We start from the raw sequence: 20558 nt of genomic DNA, 5'->3' as shown, positions 1-20558 counted from the left end.
ACGTTTGTAGGTCATCAAAATGTTGTGCACTTAGTAGCCAAATCAAAATTCTTACAACTCAGCATTTTCTAGTGCCTAGGATAATTTTCATTGGTTATCAAATGTTGGAAATTTAGTAGCCAAATCAATATTCTTACTACTCAACTTTTATAGTGCCTAGGGTAACGTTTGTAGGTCATCAAAATGTTGTGCACTTAGTAGCCAAATCAAAATTCTTACTACTCAGCATTTTATAGTGCCTAGGATAATTTTCATAGGTTATCAAATGTTGGGAATTTAGTAGCCAAATCAATATTCTTACTAGGCCTACTTACTTTTTCTAGTGCCTAGGGTAATTTTCATAGGTCATCAAAATGTTGAGCATTTAGTAGCCAAATCAATATTCTTTCTACTCAATTTTTTTTCTAGTGCCCAGGGTAATTTTCATATGTCATCAAAATGTTGAGCATTTAGTAGCCAAATCAATATTCTTACTACTCAACTTTTTCTAACGCCGAGAGTAATTTTCATAGGTCATCAAAATGTTGGGCATTTAGTAGCCAAATCAATATTCTTATTGCTCAACTTTTTCTAGTGCGTAGGGTAATTTTTATAGATTATCAAAATGTTGGGCACATAGTAGCCAAATCAATATTCTTACTACTCAACTTTTTCTAGTGCCTAGAGTAATTTTGATAGATTATCAAAATGTTGGGCACTTAGTAGCCAAATCAATATTCTTACTATTCATTTTTTCTAGTGCCTAGGATATCTGATCGTACATATTTATTTCTCATTGTGGCTTGTACAGTAGAGATAACATAACTTTGTATTGATATTTTGGAACTAAATTTCATGTATCGTTTGTAATAATTGTTGATTGTATGATATTTCCGCATATACAGTACTCAGATAGGCCTACCAGTATTCACTCAGGATTTGCTTGCCCGAGTTTGGCTCCCATGGAACTGGTACTCCAAAGAAGATCGTTTGGTGCAATAGTTTCCGGTTACTATTGCGCTGGTGAGAAGAATGACTATGAATTACGATAACAAACTTTGTGATGATCGGGGAAACTGGAATGTAATAAGAAAACGACTCCAATTCCGTTCTTTTGCCTTTCATGAATTCCATTCTGATTTGAATTCCATTCTGAAGCCAATACCTAGTAGGGACTAAAACACTTGCAAGATACTGGAATAAGGAAATTAGTTACTTCTGATTTTGGGTTTCCGGGAACTGGAGCTGCACTATACAAATGTTCTCAGATTTTAACAAGTCAGTAAGAGCTAATCAGTCCACTCAGTGTGTTGTCCGTCCTGTTGCTTGTGTGTTACAGCTCCACTGTGTGTTCGTTCTGATGCATCCTTTCTTTTGTTTGTGCACCTCTTTTTATAACTGTGTGTGTCTTGACATCTAATCCATTGCTTGTCTCGTTATTTTACCATATAATTATTACATGGTGTAACAGAGCTTAGGAAAGTAATACTCATGCAAGATTTTGTGGTCCTAAAATTAACCCTCATAATTTGTATTCTTTATCATATATTAGAATTATTTTCATTGCAGCATTTTGTAGTTTATAAACATATTATACTTTAAAGGAAGAGTACTATTTAGTTACCTATGTTTTATTGTGGAAGGGATTATACCGTGTCTAATCTTTTCTGTTGCTAATGAAATATATCAACAACACGACGTTTCGAAAATTGACTTAACTTTCGTCTTTCAGGTTGAAAGAGAGGAAAAAATTGGCAAATCTAATTGACTGAGTCGTATATATAATATTCGTAACTGTTCCAACAAGTACAGTTTCTTATTCTTCTCGACCTTTTCACCTGAAGACGAAGGCAAACATTCAAAAGGTCGACTTTGAATGTTTCAACAACAATGAAATAGTCTAATATAAACCTTAATTGCAATAGGCTGAAGTCTTGTGTGAAGAAATATATATTTTTTTAATTTATTGTAGAGGAAATGCAAAACAAATATAGTAAAATTTAGTTTTCTGACTGCAAAAATGAATAGTGTATTATGATTATATACACATATCGACGGCCCAGTAAAATTTAAAGTTTTGAGAAACGTGCAATTTAAAGTTTTATGTTGCTGCGAAAAATCAAAGGATCGTTGTTAATGATGTTTTATATAGGCCTATACTATAAGTTTCAAATTATAATGTGTCAATTGGATTTTTTTACAGCAACACGAAGTTTTAAAATTCAGGTTTCTAAAGCTTTAAATTTTGAGTTGTTTCCCTTTTGAACTGGGCAGTTGATATAGCTTTTGAATATTTAAACCATTTCAATAAATATTTTGATTTTAGCTTTCCAAATAATTATGAGAGTTAACTATGACCACTTCATCTTCTTGAGAATATGCACTGATGAAAAGAGTGGTATTTTATTTTTCATTGTTACATACAAACATCAATATCTTGTAAGTTATTATGTAATTCCAGTTACTTCACTGTTTTCAGTATTTTATTACCATCATCTCTGAAAGAAAATAGGTTTGGCTGAAATAAAGGTATATGGAAAGAAAATAGGTATTGATATTATTGCTGCAAAAATCTATTATTTTGAAATATTTTATGAAAATACTGTACTCCAACCACGAGAAAGTCTCTGCGCAATGAGACGAAGCGGGGTAATGCTGTGAATGAATGTTGATGTCATAACATGTCATAAGATCACACACGTGGGTACTCGTATCTCTATTGGCTAGCTCTCACAGCACAAACAATAACCTTGATACACACATATATTTATACTACCCTAGTTACAAAATTAGATCACTGTTAATCTCTTAGGGCCGTATTCATAGACATTCTTAGCGCGGGCTTTCGGTGGATGATCAGCGAACTAACGTTTTTCGTATTCATAAACCAGTGTCAGAGATGATATGATATGGTATGAATCCTGTTTAGCACGCTCGTAGCGCGGGCTAGCGAAATGTCTATGAATAGTACCCCTGGTCTTTTAATCCCTCCATACACGAAATAACATATGCAGGAGAGCGCATGGTTTTTAAACTGCGTTATAACGATAATATTATCTATCTACTTCGCTCTCAATAGATGACGCAATAGTAAGCACATTCCTTTCACGGTTGATCTCCTGGTTGGAGAACAGTATGTATATTCAACGTACCTGGTAATGGAAAAGTGTTTTTATATTATAGTTCCCTAGAATTTGGGATAGTCAAGATAGGCCTACCTAGCTGTAGAAAGAAAGCAATAAATCTTGGAACATTTCACAGACCTTTGCACACCATAGCGTAGCAATAGGTCTCACTAACCAGATGTGACTCTGATTTTATTGGAAGACTTCCTATATTTTTAGACATTTCTTAATTTCGTTATTTCTTTTTAATGTTTCACTCTTCGCTTCTTAGAAATTATACGTATTAGGTTGTATGATAGTTGAAAGTGGCGTCTTGAATGTGTTTTCTTGTTAATAAAGAACCCTGAATTTGTCGACACATAGCATTCATAATGTTATTCTAGTGTTTATCCAAACAAAGATAATTATAAGTGACAAAGGCCTATTGTAATACCAGAAACAGCAATGAATATCATATCTTTTCATCAGTTTTTTTCCTTTGCTTTGTAATTTGTAATATATTCTGAAATGAGGCAGCTGTTATTTTAAGCCAAATTCACATTAAAAACTGATTCCTGGTAATATTAATTGTAATTTTATATCCTATTAAATATATTATTGGCATGATTGCTATTTTGTAATGTTGTTTTTAATACTGCAAATATAATGGTATCTGAGTTTGTGGCGAGGGCATGTTTACGTATAGGTTATTGTGTCAACATTGAAGAGTGACCCTCAGGCAAAGTTTATTCAGAGAGCTTACAGGCATCCTTGTGTTACATGCATGTTGCATTACTAACTGGTCAACAGTTACAACCACAAAAATGTTTTTCCTTCTGAAAATGATGCACTTTTTTAAGTGTAGTTTCACTAATATATTTCCATGTACTTATTACGAATGTGTTTCCTTAGCATTACTTGTATTTTCCTCTCATTATTGTGGAAGAAAATCGTTATTTTATCCAAGACCAAAAATACCGTCAATTTCTGTAATCCACCACCTCGAGTATCGAAGTAAAATTACTTATATCTGTTGCTGTCATATCTTTCGTTTAAAATATATTTATGCTCGACCATGCCGAAATGTAGAAATTATACACCTGGTAGTAGCCCTTTAATACACCTCATTAAAGTATACCTATTCATTATAATTCATTTGTTCAGCCAATGAGAAATCACCATTATACCATTATAAAACCGCAAGTATCGATTATTCTCGGATATGCAATCGAAAGACAATTAGCGAAAAGTCACGGAGGCTGGAAATCCAATACTGTCGCAGAAGGTTATGTTCTATTACTATAATAATTAGCGTTAATTGTAAATAATATTCAAATAAATTCAATTTGTCATCTCGTTTTTTAATTCTGAATCAATTTCCAGGTTATATCACGACTAATCTTCATATTATTCTCTAGATTATATCAAGGTCAATGACATTCGTGCCTCGGAAAAAATCAATACTTTCGCGTCTGCGCACATCTCACAATTCAGGTCAGTTCCGCTCCTCACTTACATAATCATAACATGAATACTTATGAATAATTTCAAGTTAGAAATATGGTCGAGCATAAAAAGTCGTATGAAACTTGCCTATTATGATAATTAAGACGCTCGTATGAAAATTATGAAACTCGCTTGCGCTCGTTTCATAAACAAACATACTCGCGTCTTAATTACTACCATTATAGGCTCGTTGCATAATGTACTATTATTCCCTTCGCTCGTCCTTGAGCAGATTCTCAACCAATACTTGACATTCACAGGTAATTGGACTTCTTTGTCACGTGATCATTACTGAAGACAATTTAGGATAAACACAAGACTGGCTCAGACGGTAACGTTTGAGTCTCGCATTCGGGAGGTCCCGGGTTCAAACCCCAAGGCGGACCAACCTGGCTGGGGTTTTTCATGGTTTCCCTCAGTCATAAAGGCAAATGCCGGATTGGAAGGGTCTGTGATGAGGCGATAGTAGCGATCCTGGTGGTTAGCAACTATCTATGGATGCATATTTAATAAGTATTGAGCTTCGTGACTGTATATACTATACTTGTTTTTTTTTTAAGATGGGACATGACAGGAGCGTTGCGATCGGAAAAACAACTGAATGTCACATAGCGTGGTAGGCCTGTTGCTATGGTAACAACGGTTGAGTTGCCAAACTTACAGTTCCTACATGCTCTCTTGGCGACATTTATTGTGCACACAATGTTAACATTGATACGTTTCGTGTTTGATTCTTTGTCGATTTTTGTATTGTTTTCTTACCTTCGCGTCAATTGTCAATGAATGTTTTAACGTCAGCCATCTTAACGTCAATTGCTAGCTTCCATCAGCTGGCAGCATGGTAGTCCATATTGGCAACATAGCACTGTAGTTCCAAGCTCGGCCGCTTAACTGTCATGTCCCATCTTTCAAAAAAACAACTATAGACTGTGACTCTACCTTCTACCACGAGCATCTTACCCCTTAGCGGACTCGAGCTGATACTACCCGCAATACTCTCCGGCACAGATAGACTCCGCCCCCACATGCGCAAAGTTATTCCACAGATTCCTGGCTAATTCAACTCTTTCAAACCAGCAGACCCATCCCAACCAATCCATCCACCTGCACAAGGGAACCCAATCAGCCATATTCGATGTGATAGATAGATACCACTGTATATCCTTTTTTTTTCCTTCCTTGAGAATTTAAGTAAAGTACATGGAGTATTGTAAGTTATCTTGGTCTTCAATTTTTAAGGGATAAACCTGATGAAATTAATTTGGTTGCAATGCATGCATGTTGCTCAATGGTGCAGTCATCAGTGTTGGCCGTGTGTGAAAGTGTGTGATGAATGTGTTCTAATGTTGGTTCTTGCAGCATGTAAAGAGGATGAATTTACATGTGCGAACAAGTACTGTATCCCGAAGAGCTACAGGTGTGACGGAATTCACAACTGTCAGGATGGCAGTGATGAGCACAACTGCCGTATGCATCCAGATTTGATTATGATCTCTAACGAGTGCATTAATTATTATCTACTAACCTATTTTTCCAAGAGACAGATATGTATTGCTACTTTTGGAAGACCTTACTTCCTTCATGTCTGCTACATGATTCAAAATAGAACCTTACTGATAATGTCCCTATGTAGCTACTTCTGGTGATTACTCAAGTAGTTACCTGATTGGAATATCGTAGGTTCACAAATTGACAGGTTACAATAAAATTTGTTGACAAGAAGGAAAAATTATGAAGTCAGCTTCTAAGTGCTAGTTTTAGGAATCAAATTCATAATATTTTTGAACCAAATTTTCAATTTCACGAAATAAAGAGATTGTTTTGTTAAATCTTTAACATATTTTGAGAAACCCCATAAGTCAAACATTTTAAAACATGAATATTGAATCATATTCTATTTTAGAATTTTCTTTTGCATACAGAAATATTCTTGATGTTTCTGCTAACATTTCTCATTTCAAATATTCCAATAATTCTTAACTCATGTATTTCTTTTAAACAGTTTTTTGTGTTTTCCCAAAACTTTGTATTTCGCAACTTAAGGGGTTTCTCAAAAAACCGATTCAATTCCATTTCAGTCCGTTTCCGAATTTAAAACTAAAATCGCATTTTAAAATAAGGATGATTTGGGAAGTTTATTAAAAAACCGGGAGCATTCCGGGAAGAAACGTACTGAATGGATTCGGAGACTGTCCCCGGGAAACGGAGACGTCTGCTAATCTTAATCTATACGAAATGTCACTAAGAATATAAATAATAAAGTTCGGCATGATGCAATCTCATACAATAATACGTTACACAAAAGACAACAACGTTATTTTAACAAATCCAAAATTCAGACACAAAATAATTAATTTACCAAACACAACAGCTTAGGCTATAGTTTTGTTCATTCTGTGTCAGCTTTGTCATTGATTTATAGGCCTTCTCCATGAAACCTAGTTTTCAAGCGCACATGTCACAACAGAAATATCGTGTGACTTGTGGTATTTTTTCTACAAAATGGTATATCTATTCCTATAGAACTAGAATTACCAATAAACTCAATTTTGTTAAGCCTTAAATTCGCAAAGTATCCTATAGGATTCAAAAACTTAATAGGCTATATGCTATAATTTTAATAGAACAATAGAAAAAAAATTGGTAGAAAAATTAAAATTTCACAATACTGTAATATTTTACAGTAGTGGCAAAAAAAACTGGGCCGATGGAATAATCAAAGTCCCCGAAATGAGCCACTGCGCATGCCACGCCCGCATTCACGAGATAGCCAGTAATCTATTGCAATTGTTGTAGTTTCGACTGCTGACGTAGCCCATTTCGAAAGCCATTAGAAAATAAGCTGGTAAAATTCATATTCTGGGAATAATAAGTTAATTAAGTAGTAAAATATCGCGCTGCAATCGAAAAGTATTGCGAATAAATTTTAATAAGGAACTAAAAAAGTTTCCTTCCCAGGCAGGATTCGAACCACGAAAGTCTTAGTTACCAGTCTATCGTGCTGTCACTGTGAACAAGGCTCTGAAATCAGCTACAAGGATCGGTCCGGCTTTTTCAGCCACTACTGTACAACATATAAAATATGGACATTGCAATAGTTGTTTTCTTTACAGTCCGACACGGTCTCCGATTTTTTAAATTCAAAACAATTTATTGAATATTCTTAAGGATTTAATCCAAATATTACATTTTACAATTTTATATTTTGGCCATTGATGATTCTATTGGGTTTGCATTTCTCTGGATGTTTTACTAAACAATTCCTGTATTTAATTTTTTTGGTTTTATAAATTATTCTGTAGTGATTTTATTCTGAATCTTTATGGTCACCCTCACTGAGGGCAGATTATTTTGTTAAAAATAGTTGTTTTGTTGAAAAAAAAAATCGGATTCAATTATCTGTAGCGTGTTGGGTAGGTGATCAGCCGTTGGTAAGCTACTATTGCGCGCTATAAACAAGGCAAGTTTTGTACGGTGTTGTCTTCATGTATGCAGAGTGAAAAATGTCATATCAGAAAGTTAAAACGTAAATGTGTTTCAATTGATACGTTGTTCAAAGTTTTTTTGAAGCAAAATACTTCCGTTATCGAACAAATGACAACAAAACAAAAAGATATAAAATTGCTGTGGTCACTAAAAGTGGTCGCTTTCAATTGTCCACTTATTTCAGAAGTACTGTCCCAGACAGAATAACGTGGCAATACAAGAAGGTAATTCTGCGTTCCATACCGTTCAACAGCATCAGAGTAAGTCCACGTAGGCCTACATCTGGCCTAGCGAAGAAGTTCTGTAAACCAAAGCTCACGTGTTCCAGGACGAAGGTGGAAAGCAATTGGTTTTTTCAGCTATGAACATGGTGATCTCTCAACATTCAAAATTACAGTATGTGTAAAAATAGTCCAGTTCATGTTGAATGTTGAAGTTCCAACCATTCTTCGGACTGTTGACTGAACATTAACTATACACAAGAGTCTGAAATTCCTCTCCATCACATTCCAGACAAAGCTGACACCTCTTAACTAAGTTTTGGGACACTCTTTGAAGTTCAGCCAGTGTAATTCTAGCTATCATAGCTAGAATTACATTTCATACATTTTCCCCTCAAGTGTTTCCCACAGTTACAAGTCGCACGGATTTAAATCAGACTATTTTGCAGGCCAAAGTCCTCTGCTTATTATGTTATCACAGATTACGTCTCTTATATGCATTCACTGAAATTTTATTCCTTTCGAATTCCCTTGTGCGTTTTTATAAATTTTATGCTTGACATAAAGTCGTAATAGTAATATGCGTTACAAGAGCGGTATGTTGAAGTTTTCATGTTCGAGGAAAAGTTTGAAAAAGCGAAACGTAGTTGCGCTTTTTTAATTTCCGAGAATTGAAAGAAAACATACCGCTCGAGTATCGTACATTATTTTGTGCGAAGATCGTTTATTATATACCTGGAAGAGGAATTTCTAATTAGTTGCAGTGAAATCTCCATCTTGGTTTCTGTTCAATGACGGCAAATTTGCAAAACAAAAATATCTATCTTCAACATTGTTGCTTTAAAATGTTTTCTGTGTTGACTATACTCCAGCAGGCCGTGATATACGTCTGTCTTTTTTTCCCCCAGTCTATGATGAGTCTGGAATCTTGTTGATTTTTTCACGGCTTCCTTAATGTTACTTGCATCACGAATGCAGTAACTTTAGTGGAGTTGTAGAGTTTAGCCTACATAATTTTTGAAAATATTTAAAAACAATAATTGCAGTGGTAAGTTTCCAATTTATAATTATTACTATATTGAACGTCTCTAAAAATAATATGTTAAAAGCCTAAAGCAGTAAAATCAATATGTCACTTAAGCGGTAAGAAGAGGGAAATTGTTATGTGTGTTAGGTTGGGAATACTGAATGTGGAATTTTAGACTTTCCGCGGATTGGTTTTGTGCGGAAACCAAGCAAATACGCACGATCTCGCACAAATAAATATACCGTACTATATTCTAAAATTGTAGCAAACCATACTGTGCCGTGTGATATTGCATAACTACACAGACGGACGACTTCCATTACGTAGGCCTACATAATTTTTAATTGCTTGATTTAAATTATTAAATTAGACTGACCAATAATTACTAGTTTAAGTGGTTTTGATGTTTGTTTGTTAATTTAAAAATCGTGTCTTTCAAGAAGACTAGGAAACCTATTATTCAGATTAGTTATAATGAATGATGTTAAATTTTCTGTATGCACTTGTTAGGATTTGGTTTAAAACTCCTCTAAAATATAAGATACCTTTAAATTCAATCTGAAAATCATTTTTCGTGAAATGAGTTGTTTACATTTGTCATATAAAAGAGTGTAATTTAATTTTGAAATGTTCAAACATTTTAATGCAATATTTCTGAAAGCTATTTCTTTGGGAGAGAATACAAACATAATCAGTCTTCTATTATTCATTTATCCCAAATTATTAATAGGCTAGTCCACACCTGTGGAGTAACGGCTAGCACGTCTGGTCGCGAAACCAGGTGGCCTGGGTTCGATTCCCGTTCGGGGCAATTTACCTGGGTGAGGTTTTTTCCGGTGTTTTCCCTCAACCCAATATGAGCAAATGTTGGGTAACTTTCGGTGCTGGACCCCGGACTCATTTCACCGTCATTATCAGCTTCATCTCATTCAGACGCTAAATAACCTAAGCTGTTGATAAAGCGTCGTAAAATAACCTAGTAAATTAATAGGCTATATATATTTTTTATTTCGAATCGAACCATGAAATTTATTTATTTTTTTTTTTGTGAAAGTACTGTAGTAAAAGTAAGGACATCAAAGGTTCTGAGTGAATCATGTTTAAGTAGCAATTATATCTGTCTCTTTAACATTATAAGCTTACTATTAGCATATAATGTATAAGAATTCATAATGTTGTATAATTAATGTAGCTATAAATCTCTCATATCGCAGCGCATTTAGTAGCCTATAGTACTGCATTGTTGTTTAGTTTACTACCGGTATATGTAAATAAAATAATCAGTACTATATTTATGTAATTAGGTAAAGGAATAAAGTCATAGGAAATAAGGAAGAAAATTTCGTGCTTAATTGTAACCTTGGACATTATTTCAACAAAATAATTTCCTAAGATTATTTTACTGAAATTCTAATTGCGGTAAATTTAAATATATTATTTGGGACACAGTATTTGAGGCCCGTTACACTCTCGAAGAGATCTCGCTAGCGAGAAATGTGTTGCGAGAAAATTCAAAGATTGATAACATGGATTCAAATGGACGTCCACACACTGGAAGAGATTCTCGTTCGAGGCGAAAGCCTCGAGCGAGTTTCTCGCTGAAATCGGTAGCTCAGCGAATTTTCTTGACACATTTATCAAAGATGTTTGACATTTATATTCCTTATGACGATTGAATGTAGAAAAAGATGAAGTAATATCACAGGTGGCGATGAATTGTATTGTTTTTATTGATATTGAGGAAAGATGGCTGATAATTGCAGTCAGAATCTTATCGAACTTGTACGATGTTATCCGTGGACCTATTTATATGATACACGGGATGAAAACTATAAAATCACGAAACTTAAAGAAGAAATCTGGAGACAAATATCAGACGATCTGAAAATAAATAGGGCTATATTTTATTTTGATGAGATTTAGTAGTATTAATTATAACATTTGAAATAATGTATCTATATGTCTTAACAGTTTACATAATTTTAATCAGAACATAGCAAAGAATTCTCTATCATATGAGCCGTTCATAGCAGAAGTGGTGTAAGTCAAAAATGGGTAATGAGGGTTAAGGTAAACATTCTGTAAAATACAGAGCAAAGTAGCAATTAATATTCAATTTATTTAAACTATTAGTAGTCAGTGGATAGCACGAAGGACATATTAATTCCTACGTTGCGCTGTATTTTACAGAAATTTTACTTTAAACCTCATTATCCAATTTTGACTTACACCACTTCTGCTCTGAACTGCTCATATCATGAATGACAAAAAACTGAGGTCTATTCAACCTGAAATAACGCCTAAATGTATCATCATCCAACTCGAAACCAGTGACCGAAACTCGCCCTTATCTTCGTGAGATACAATGTGATTTCCAGATATTTCTGGCTTTAATTTGAGGCCTAACTTTTTCTTTTCATTAACAAAATATGTTCATATAACTCCATTTTCTCATCATCGGAATATTCAGATTAAACATAGTAGCGTTCGTACATAATTTGTGAAGTACGACAGTATACGTAAATAAATTACCTGTAATATTTCCCCCAACTAGTGATTACTATAATCAGAAAAATGCTCTCTGCATGAAGGCGGTGCAGAGATGATGATAGCGAGGTGTGATAGCGAGAACTAGCCAAGTGTGTGGAGGAAGGCTCTTCGCCTCTTTCTCGCAACACATTTCTCGCTAGCTAGATTTCTTCAAGTGTGTAACGGACCTTAAAAGCGAATTTAGCACGTGCTATCATATATGTACAATGAAGGAAATTTCAATTCGTGAAGATTATTTTAGACTATCAAAGTTGCTTTAGTCAGTAAATATCAAGAGTAAATAAGCAGAACAGGAAAAAACAGCATACCGGTATCTGTTAGATTCATGAAGTATATGTAGGGGAGAGTTGGGTAGTATTGGACATCGGGTAATATCGGAGAGTGCGTTTCTTTCATCTATCATCAGATGGTATTACCTGAATAACATGGTTACGTTTCTGTATGCGACATCACAGAAACGTAACCATATCGTTCAGGTACTATCATCTGGTGGTAGATGAAAGAAACTCACTGTCCGATATTACCCGATGTCCGATACTACCCAACTCTCCCCTAATATTTATTTAGGTAATACTTCCCAATCGGTAAGCTTAGTAATGTTTAACCATTATATAGGGAATAGAAAATATATTAAATAAAATTAATTGTTAATTATGTTTTGTTTAACGACGCTCGCAACTGCCGAGGTTATATAGGCATCGCCGGTGTGCCGGAATTTTGTCCCGCAAGAGTTCTTTTATATGCCAGTAAATCTAATGACATAAGCCTGTAACCGGACCTGGGCCGGAATCGAACCTGCAACCTCGGACACAAAAGGCCAGCACTCTAACGACCGCGCCATCCAGGCCGACTATTAAATAAAACTACATGTCAAATATCACTTCTAAAACTCGGGTGTACGTAATGTCGAAATCAGGAGAAAAAAAAATCTTAGTTCTGAGCTTCATATTTTCTCCTCATAATAATAATAATAATAATAATAATAATAATAATAATAATAATAATAATAACAACATAAATATAGTAATAATAAAAATGAAAATTAAGTTCATTACCATGTACCAGTAAATTTGTTAGTACTGGTAGTAAGTTCTAATTATTAATCAGAATTAACGAATTCTCCATTTATATAGGCCTACAATATGTGCTGATATGTGAGGTCTATAGAAAATGCATGTAAAAGGTGTAAAAAAAGTTCTCAGTGGGAATGTCTTGTATTAAGTTTTAACACTTTGTTTCTAACACACCGGTACTGATGCAAGGGAAATGGTTTTGGAGTACTTACCAATTTTCTCTAATTCTAACATAGTAGGCTATGGTGTTGGAATACTAAATACATTTCGTTGTTTCCTTTCTAACCTAGCACTGCAAGGGTATTGTAACGGAGTACTAAACTCTTTTTTTTTTCTCTTGTAACATTTCCTTTAATGTTACTGTACAAAGAATGGATACTTATTACTGATATAGACAAGAGTTTTGAACTTTGTTTTAGAACTATGAGGTATGTATATCACTACATCAGTAAATATTGTGAATTAACAATTAACTTTGTGTTATTCATACATCAGGTCTAGTTTCGTACAATTCATATACAAGTTCGTATAACCTTATATTCCATGGAAATTAAGTTATACCGTTTTGTGCAATCTGTGTTTAAGAGCTCATAAAATTAATCTACATTCGATGTTGGTTTTTATATAGTTATATTTTCAAAACTGATTCATAAGTATGAATTATATTTCATGGTATGTATAAAAGCAAAATTTTGTAGATGGTAAAGTACCCGGTACTTGTACCTAACAAGTAGATACGAGAATGGAGTATTGTGTAGAAAGAACATTTTTATTTTCGGTTGAGTTGCTTTTAAATTAAAAGTTAGGAGATCTAGCGTCAAAAAATCATTTTAATTTAGAACAATTTTTAACTTAATTATTAGGAATGAAATATTTAATTATGTACTGTGAGCAGAATGCAACTCAGAATTGTATAAAAATAGGATTAATACTTTCCATTTGGAATTAGCCTGTGACTACTTCCAGACACCTTGTAAGAAATGTTTGTTATAGGTCGAAAGAAGTCTGACACAGAATAAACTATGAAATTATTTGTAATGGTACTGTTCAAGTAAATCGATTTTGAAGAGGGTTGTGATGATTAGATCTCCACATTTTTAATTCTTTATCAAATTTGGCTGACTATAGGCCTACATGTAGAATACGGAAGCTTTAAGAAGAAGGAGACAGAACTGCGTATAATTCAAATTTGTCAATAAATGGAATTAAGAAGATTTTATTTGATCATATCATTCGAGAATTTTTGTCGTCTGGACAAAAAATTCAAATCCTTGTGTTCTCTGTCATTAGGGAGAAATTGAAAGAAATTGTGTGAGAAGTTTATTTAAAAAAGGGACACTTAAGTTGTAACATCAGAATAATGCATTTGCCAATTCACAAATAGCTGCCGAAATTAGAGCATTTTATTTATAGGCACAATCTCAATATACAGGGTGGAAGTGAAATAGCCTTGCAAATTTCAACAGCGAATAGCTCGTGATGTATGTAACAAAAAACTATAATACATATTGGTGGAAAGTCCTTAGTTTTTCTTTTTCATAAAAAAAAGTTCCCTCCCCTCTCAATTATTTAACAACCTTTTATTCGGTATATATTGCATGTAGGATTGTGATTTTTGTCCATATCGATTTTAATAATTTCTTCCTACACGGGAATTTTACTGGAAGCAAATAAAGAAATAGGTTTGGAAGTAAATCCCGAAAAGACAAAGTATATGATTATGTCTCGTGACGAGAATATTGTACGAAATGGAAATATAAAAATTAGAAATTTATCTTTTGAAGAGGTGGAGAAGTTCAAATATCTTGGAGCAACAATAACAAATATAAATGATGATACTCGGGAGGAATTTAAACACAGAATAAATATGGGAAATGCCTGTTATTATTCGGTTGAGAAGCTTTTATCATCCAGTCTGCTGTCAAAAAATCTGAGAGTTAGAATTTATAAAACAGTTATATTACCGGTTGTTCTTTACGGTTGTGAAACTTGGACTCTCACTTTGAGAGAGGCACATAGGTTAAGGGTGTTTGAGAATAAGGTGCTTAGGAAAATATTTAGGGCTAAGAGGGATGAAGTTACAGAAGAATGGAGAAAATTACACAACGCAGAACTGCACGCATTGTATTCTTCACTTGACATAATTAGAAACATTAAATTCAGACGTTTGAGATAGACAGGGCATGTAGCACGTATGGGCGAATCCAGAAATGCATATAGAGTGTTAGTTGGGAGGCCGGAGGGAAAAAGACCTTCAGGGAGGCCGAGACGTAGATGGGAAGATAATATTAAAATGAATTTGAGGAAGGTGGGATATGATGATAGAGAATGGATTAATTTTGCTCAGGATAGGGACCAATGGCGGGCTTATATGAGGGCGGCAATGAACCTCCGGGTTCCTTAAAAGCCAATAAGTAAGTAAGTAAATAAGTAAGTCATAATTTCTTCCTCTGGCATATTTCAATAGCGTGGACGATTTTCGTGTAAATTTAATTTTAAAACCATCTAATTTGGTCAACACCTGTGGAGTAACGGCTAGCGCGTCTGGCCGCGAAACCTGGTGGCCCGGGTTGGACTCCCGGTTGGGGCAAGTTACCTGGTTGAGGTTTTTTCCGGGGTTTGCCATCAACCCAATATGAGCAAATGCTGGGTAACTATCGGTGCTGGACCCCGGACTCATTTCACCGACATTATCACCTTCACTTCATTCAGACGCTAAATAACCTGAGATGTTGATACAGCATCGTAAAACAACCCAATTTGAAGCCACTTCACGATGCGAGCAAGTGGCAACGTTTAGGCAGAGAGCAGCTTGCCTACCGAGAGACACCGAGTTCGTTGACCTCTTACTTCTGTATCATGAGTAGAATGTGCTAGCGGCGATGTTGCCAGACTGGTGAAACTTCAAACTTAATTTTCTAATTATCCGTGCATTTAATCACAAAACGTAATATTGGTTTTCTATTCATTTAAGTGTAACATATCGTCGCTTTCAATCTGCAAGGTTATTTCACATCTACCCTGTATTGTAGAAATAGTAAATTTGAAGCCGCTCAAAGTGTACAGCTGTACAAAGTTATCATCCTGATATGACAGAGATACAAGTTCATGATATCGCAGGTATATAGCGTGTGTTTTTCTGAGTAATAGTACATAGTGATTTAACATTAGGCCTACTATAAGAAATCTATGTATAAAAACAAAAAAATAGTATATTACGATACAAGGTTGGGGAGTGCTTTTTACAGAACCGAGGAAAAGTTTAAAACACGAACAGAACGAGTTTTTAAATTTCCGAGATTTCGTAATGAATTTCATAAACTTGTATTGTACAGCATTTTTTGCACGATCATGTTTTTGAAATTGCAAATACAATATATTTTGCATTGAAAATTTAGAGCAATATTGTTCCAAAGCCTTCGCAAGACTGTACTCTAATGATACTAACAGTAAGTGCACTGTAATGGGTCCATTTCAGTATAGTTTTACGTTATGAAGAATGCTTTCCCTAGCAACAAGTTTCTGTGTAGGAATTCTAACTTTCAAGGCCTAACAACAATAGCTCTAAATACAACAAAAACACGATTTTTTTTTTTTCGTTGTTGGTAACTCTATAGCATCTATTAGTGCTTTATGGTTGTGCTTACAGATGGAGTTACTTGTCAACAATGTGACGCTGAAACGTGTGTTCAGGTTACTGCCCAGCGACAGTCCTGATATAATGTATAATTTTATATTTTTTTATGATTGGTTAATTAATATTAACCAGGCACACTCACATTCATACAAATTTACAGACTCTAGACACCCAGATAATTTTTCTTCAAGAAAAATTCACCTGAAATCGAACCCGGGACCTCCAAGCCTGGAAGCTAGCATGCTAACAGACCACGGAGGCAGTCAAAGAAAACACGATCGTGCAAAAAAGTAACTTAATCAGGAGGCTATATTTAGAAATTAGCAGGCTTTGGCAATATGTAAAACAATAGAACATCATTTATGATTGCTAAGTCAAAGCCTGATGTTTTCTTGTTTTACAAAATATCAAAGCCTGCTAATTTCTAACTATGCCCCGATTAAGCTAGAAATTTCTACATATTTTTATACAAAGCTTTCTTATGACAATATTAAACCCCTATGTCCTATAACCTAACCAGAAAAAAACACGATATATTAAAGGAATTTCACTAGAACGCATGCAAATCATGTTTTATGAACTGTACCATTGCAAGTCTTCCTATTCAATTTGTTGAGCTGATTCTGCAGCAATTTCTTCATTTAAAGAAATTTATTTATTGCAAGCTGCTTCGACTTGAACATTTATTATTTCCTTCATTATGGTTCTTAATTAGTTTGCTTATTTTATTTTATTGCTGCTTTGTCTTTGGAATCACTTACTTTAAATTTCCTTCAATCCTGTATTGTAATACTGTATTAATTATTTATCTAACATCTCTCAATTTTATATTAATCTGAGTGATAATTGGAACCTTCTGATTCTTTTCTAATAGTAGACTTGATTTTGGGTTATGGAAATGTGCGTATTAACCTTGCAATGGTCATGTCTCAATTGAGTACCTACACTTAAACTTTTTTATTCATAAAAGCAGCACAGTCTTTTTGTCTTCGATATATATATGTATGTATAATAATTATAATATAATATTTTGAAATGTTGACATAATTTTATAATTTACAACTTCTGAATCAGTAAAATTGTAAAAAGATCAAATTTTTGCTAATTTTTATACAAAATATTATCAGAATTAATTTTTTTTTTGCACAATGTAATAAGATGCGTATTAACAATTCAGTGTGCAGTAATTCATAAATTTAATATCTTGTACCTTTTGTCTAAATGGAGTGCTGACTGTGAGAAGTTTGTAAATGGCCATTCCAAGATTAATAAAGTAATGATATAAAATGTTAGTACAGATAACATAACTTAATTATAATTTGTGTCCTGAGTTCGCAGTCAACTTGAATTTTAAGTTAATTGCTAATTTAATTCCCAAAATAACTTTTCAGATTTATGTAACATTTCTATAATATATTACAAATGGCTGAATATGCCAGTATTTTGCATGATATATTTTTCAGAAGCGATGATAATATTTCTTTAATTTTTTCTTAAACCATTTAATGCAAAACTTAATAAGAAATTAGTACCGGTATACAGGGTGAACCAAGTAATGTCATTAATTTCAGTGGAGTTATCTCTTCGAGATGTTTCAAACAAAAAAGCTTAATACAATTTCGCTCGTTTTTGTTTCCTCTTCGAGATAAAATTTTTTTATATAGGCCTATGAAAATTTCATTGTGTGTTTTGGGAAAGCCATTGATTTAATTCCCAATATGCTCTGTCAACTTAAAGAGAGCAGTGTATTATGATAATAAACGTTTCAAGGAATTTGACATTTTGTTCTTTAAATGTGCAGAAATTTGATCCGAGCAAATGCAACATTGTAAAAGTCCTTTGGAGATCGTGAAGTTACTTTTGTTCGGATAAAATTTCTGCACATTTAAAGGAAAAAACTAAAATACTTTGAAGCATTTATTATCAGAATACACTGCTCTTTTAAATTGACTGAATGTATAGAGAATTAAATCAATGGCTTTCCCAAAACAAGCTATAAAATGTGTAATATAAAACAATTTTTATCTCGAATAGGACGCAAAAACGGACAAAATTGTATTAAACTTTTTGTTTGAAATATCTCAAAGAATAACTCCCTGAACTTAATTACATTTCTTATGGTTCACTCTATATAGAGAGTACTGACCTAAGATTATTTGTACGATATTTTCTAGAATAATTATATGTTAATGTAGAAATGTAATCAAATCAACTGTTCTTTATCCTCATATTATTATAATTATGCATCTGTACTCAACATTTTGTTATTGTTATATATCTTTGTTAGTTATCTGTACATTAATTTTAAGTGAAATAAGATTGCAAATTATAATTCTGTACCATGTATGTCATAAGAATCTGTAAATGTGAGTTTCACATAGTTCTTCAATATGAAAATTGAACTTTAAATATAGAGATTCTATAGTCAAATATTAAAGCTAAGAAATACTGTAATTTTTACACATATCTAGTAACTATTATTGTGAATTTAACTTAGAATGCTTCACATCTATTTATGTGAATGTGAATACTGCATAATATGTATGTCCTAGAGACAAGTTTGCACAGTTATACATGATATAATTATGTGAAAATGTTTATACAATTTTGAAAGATTTCACATTGTTCAATTTAGTGATCGGAGTTTTGCAATATTTCAGAGGAGTGTGAACACAACGAGTTTCAATGCCGGGATAAGACTTGCATCAGTGTGGCTGTGAGATGCGACGGTCGTTATGACTGCCCAGATGGCTCAGATGAAGAACTATGTAATGGTAAGTATTCGCTAGGCATTAGACTCTTTAGATTCCCGCTGGATTTTCCTTCATATATGTACTTATGGAATGAAATAATGTACTATTTTTGTTTTAAATTGTGTAATAAAGTTTAATTAAAACAACTTACAAACATTCTCATAGAGGCAGATAGTTGTTTTTTCTTTCACCATGTTAGTAATGTCAAAATTTGTATAAGTTTAAACACGCCTTTTTACGTTATTAAAATGGTGAAAGAAAAAAAAATAACTTTTTTATATGATGCCACCATGAGAATGTTTGCTTGTTAGTTATATAGGTATCGGTATTTTAATGTATTTGATGAACGTACAAAACTGGGAAATTTTGTACATTGCTTTCAGAGTTCATGTGAAAACTAATGTTTGCATATCGATGCCTAGATCTAATACCACGTACCGTAAGCTTACGTGATTTTTTTCAGAATTTTCAGGAGAGACATAAAACTGTATACCTAAATAATAATCAGTTTTATGTCTCTCCTGAAAATTTTTGAAAAATCACATACGTAGTCTTGGATCTAGAGGCATCGATATGTACTTTTGTTTTTAATTTCTTCGCCTTTTTCCCTTCTGGTTATACGGTACAGTATATGTCCGTGTTACTGCAGAATAGGCTATCGGAATAGTGGTTTTTGACATGCCATACGTCCATTGATAGTGACAAGTCAATTCAGTTAGAAAGTTCTTTTACATGCCAGTAAATCTACTGACATGAGCCTGTCTCATTTAAGGACACTTAAATGCCATCGACTTGGGCCGGGATCAAACCCGCAACCTCGACCACAGAAGGCCAGTACTATACCGACTGCGCTACCCAGGCCTACGCATAGATGTATGTAGAGACATCCAACGTTTCGGTGCTACATATCGACGTTATAGAACTTTTTATAATCAAAATACCATATTTCCTAGAATACTCCGCACCGTCGAATAAACCGCGCATCCCACTTTGAAAGGGGGAAAAGAAAAAAAAAAATACAAAAATAAAACAAATGTATTCACGACAAATTGCATGTCAGTTGCCTTGCTTAATGGGCCGTGTACACGATATCATATAATATTAATAGCACGCGTCAGTAAATTAACTACCTTTATTAATGTATGATTGATTCTACATGGTTTGTTATAATCTTACCTGCTATCACTGTTAACTTCTTCATTCTGCGCTGTTTTCGTCATCA

General features: G+C 33.8%; 1 protein-coding gene across 32 annotated transcripts in view; it reads left to right on the top strand.

The window, feature by feature from the left end:
- The window catches only part of trol (terribly reduced optic lobes), a 1501851-nt gene that overhangs the window by 1217230 nt on the left and 264063 nt on the right, over positions 1–20558 (top strand). For 26 of the 32 annotated variants that reach the window (XM_069835989.1, XM_069835996.1, XM_069835998.1 and 23 more), the window contains 2 exons: positions 5949–6056; positions 19244–19357. The exons of 1 other annotated variant lie outside the window; for it this stretch is intronic. In XM_069835989.1, coding sequence (XP_069692090.1) covers positions 5949–6056; positions 19244–19357 — 222 coding nt within the window. The remainder of the gene's footprint in view (positions 1–5948; positions 6057–19243; positions 19358–20558) is intronic. 5 more of the 32 variants (XM_069836007.1, XM_069836008.1, XM_069835999.1 and 2 more) reach the window with 1 other exon arrangement.

This window comes from Periplaneta americana, chromosome 9, assembly GCF_040183065.1.
Source record: "Periplaneta americana isolate PAMFEO1 chromosome 9, P.americana_PAMFEO1_priV1, whole genome shotgun sequence".
NCBI lineage: Eukaryota > Metazoa > Arthropoda > Insecta > Blattodea > Blattidae > Periplaneta > Periplaneta americana.
This window is presented reverse-complemented; position numbering and strand designations above follow the sequence as displayed.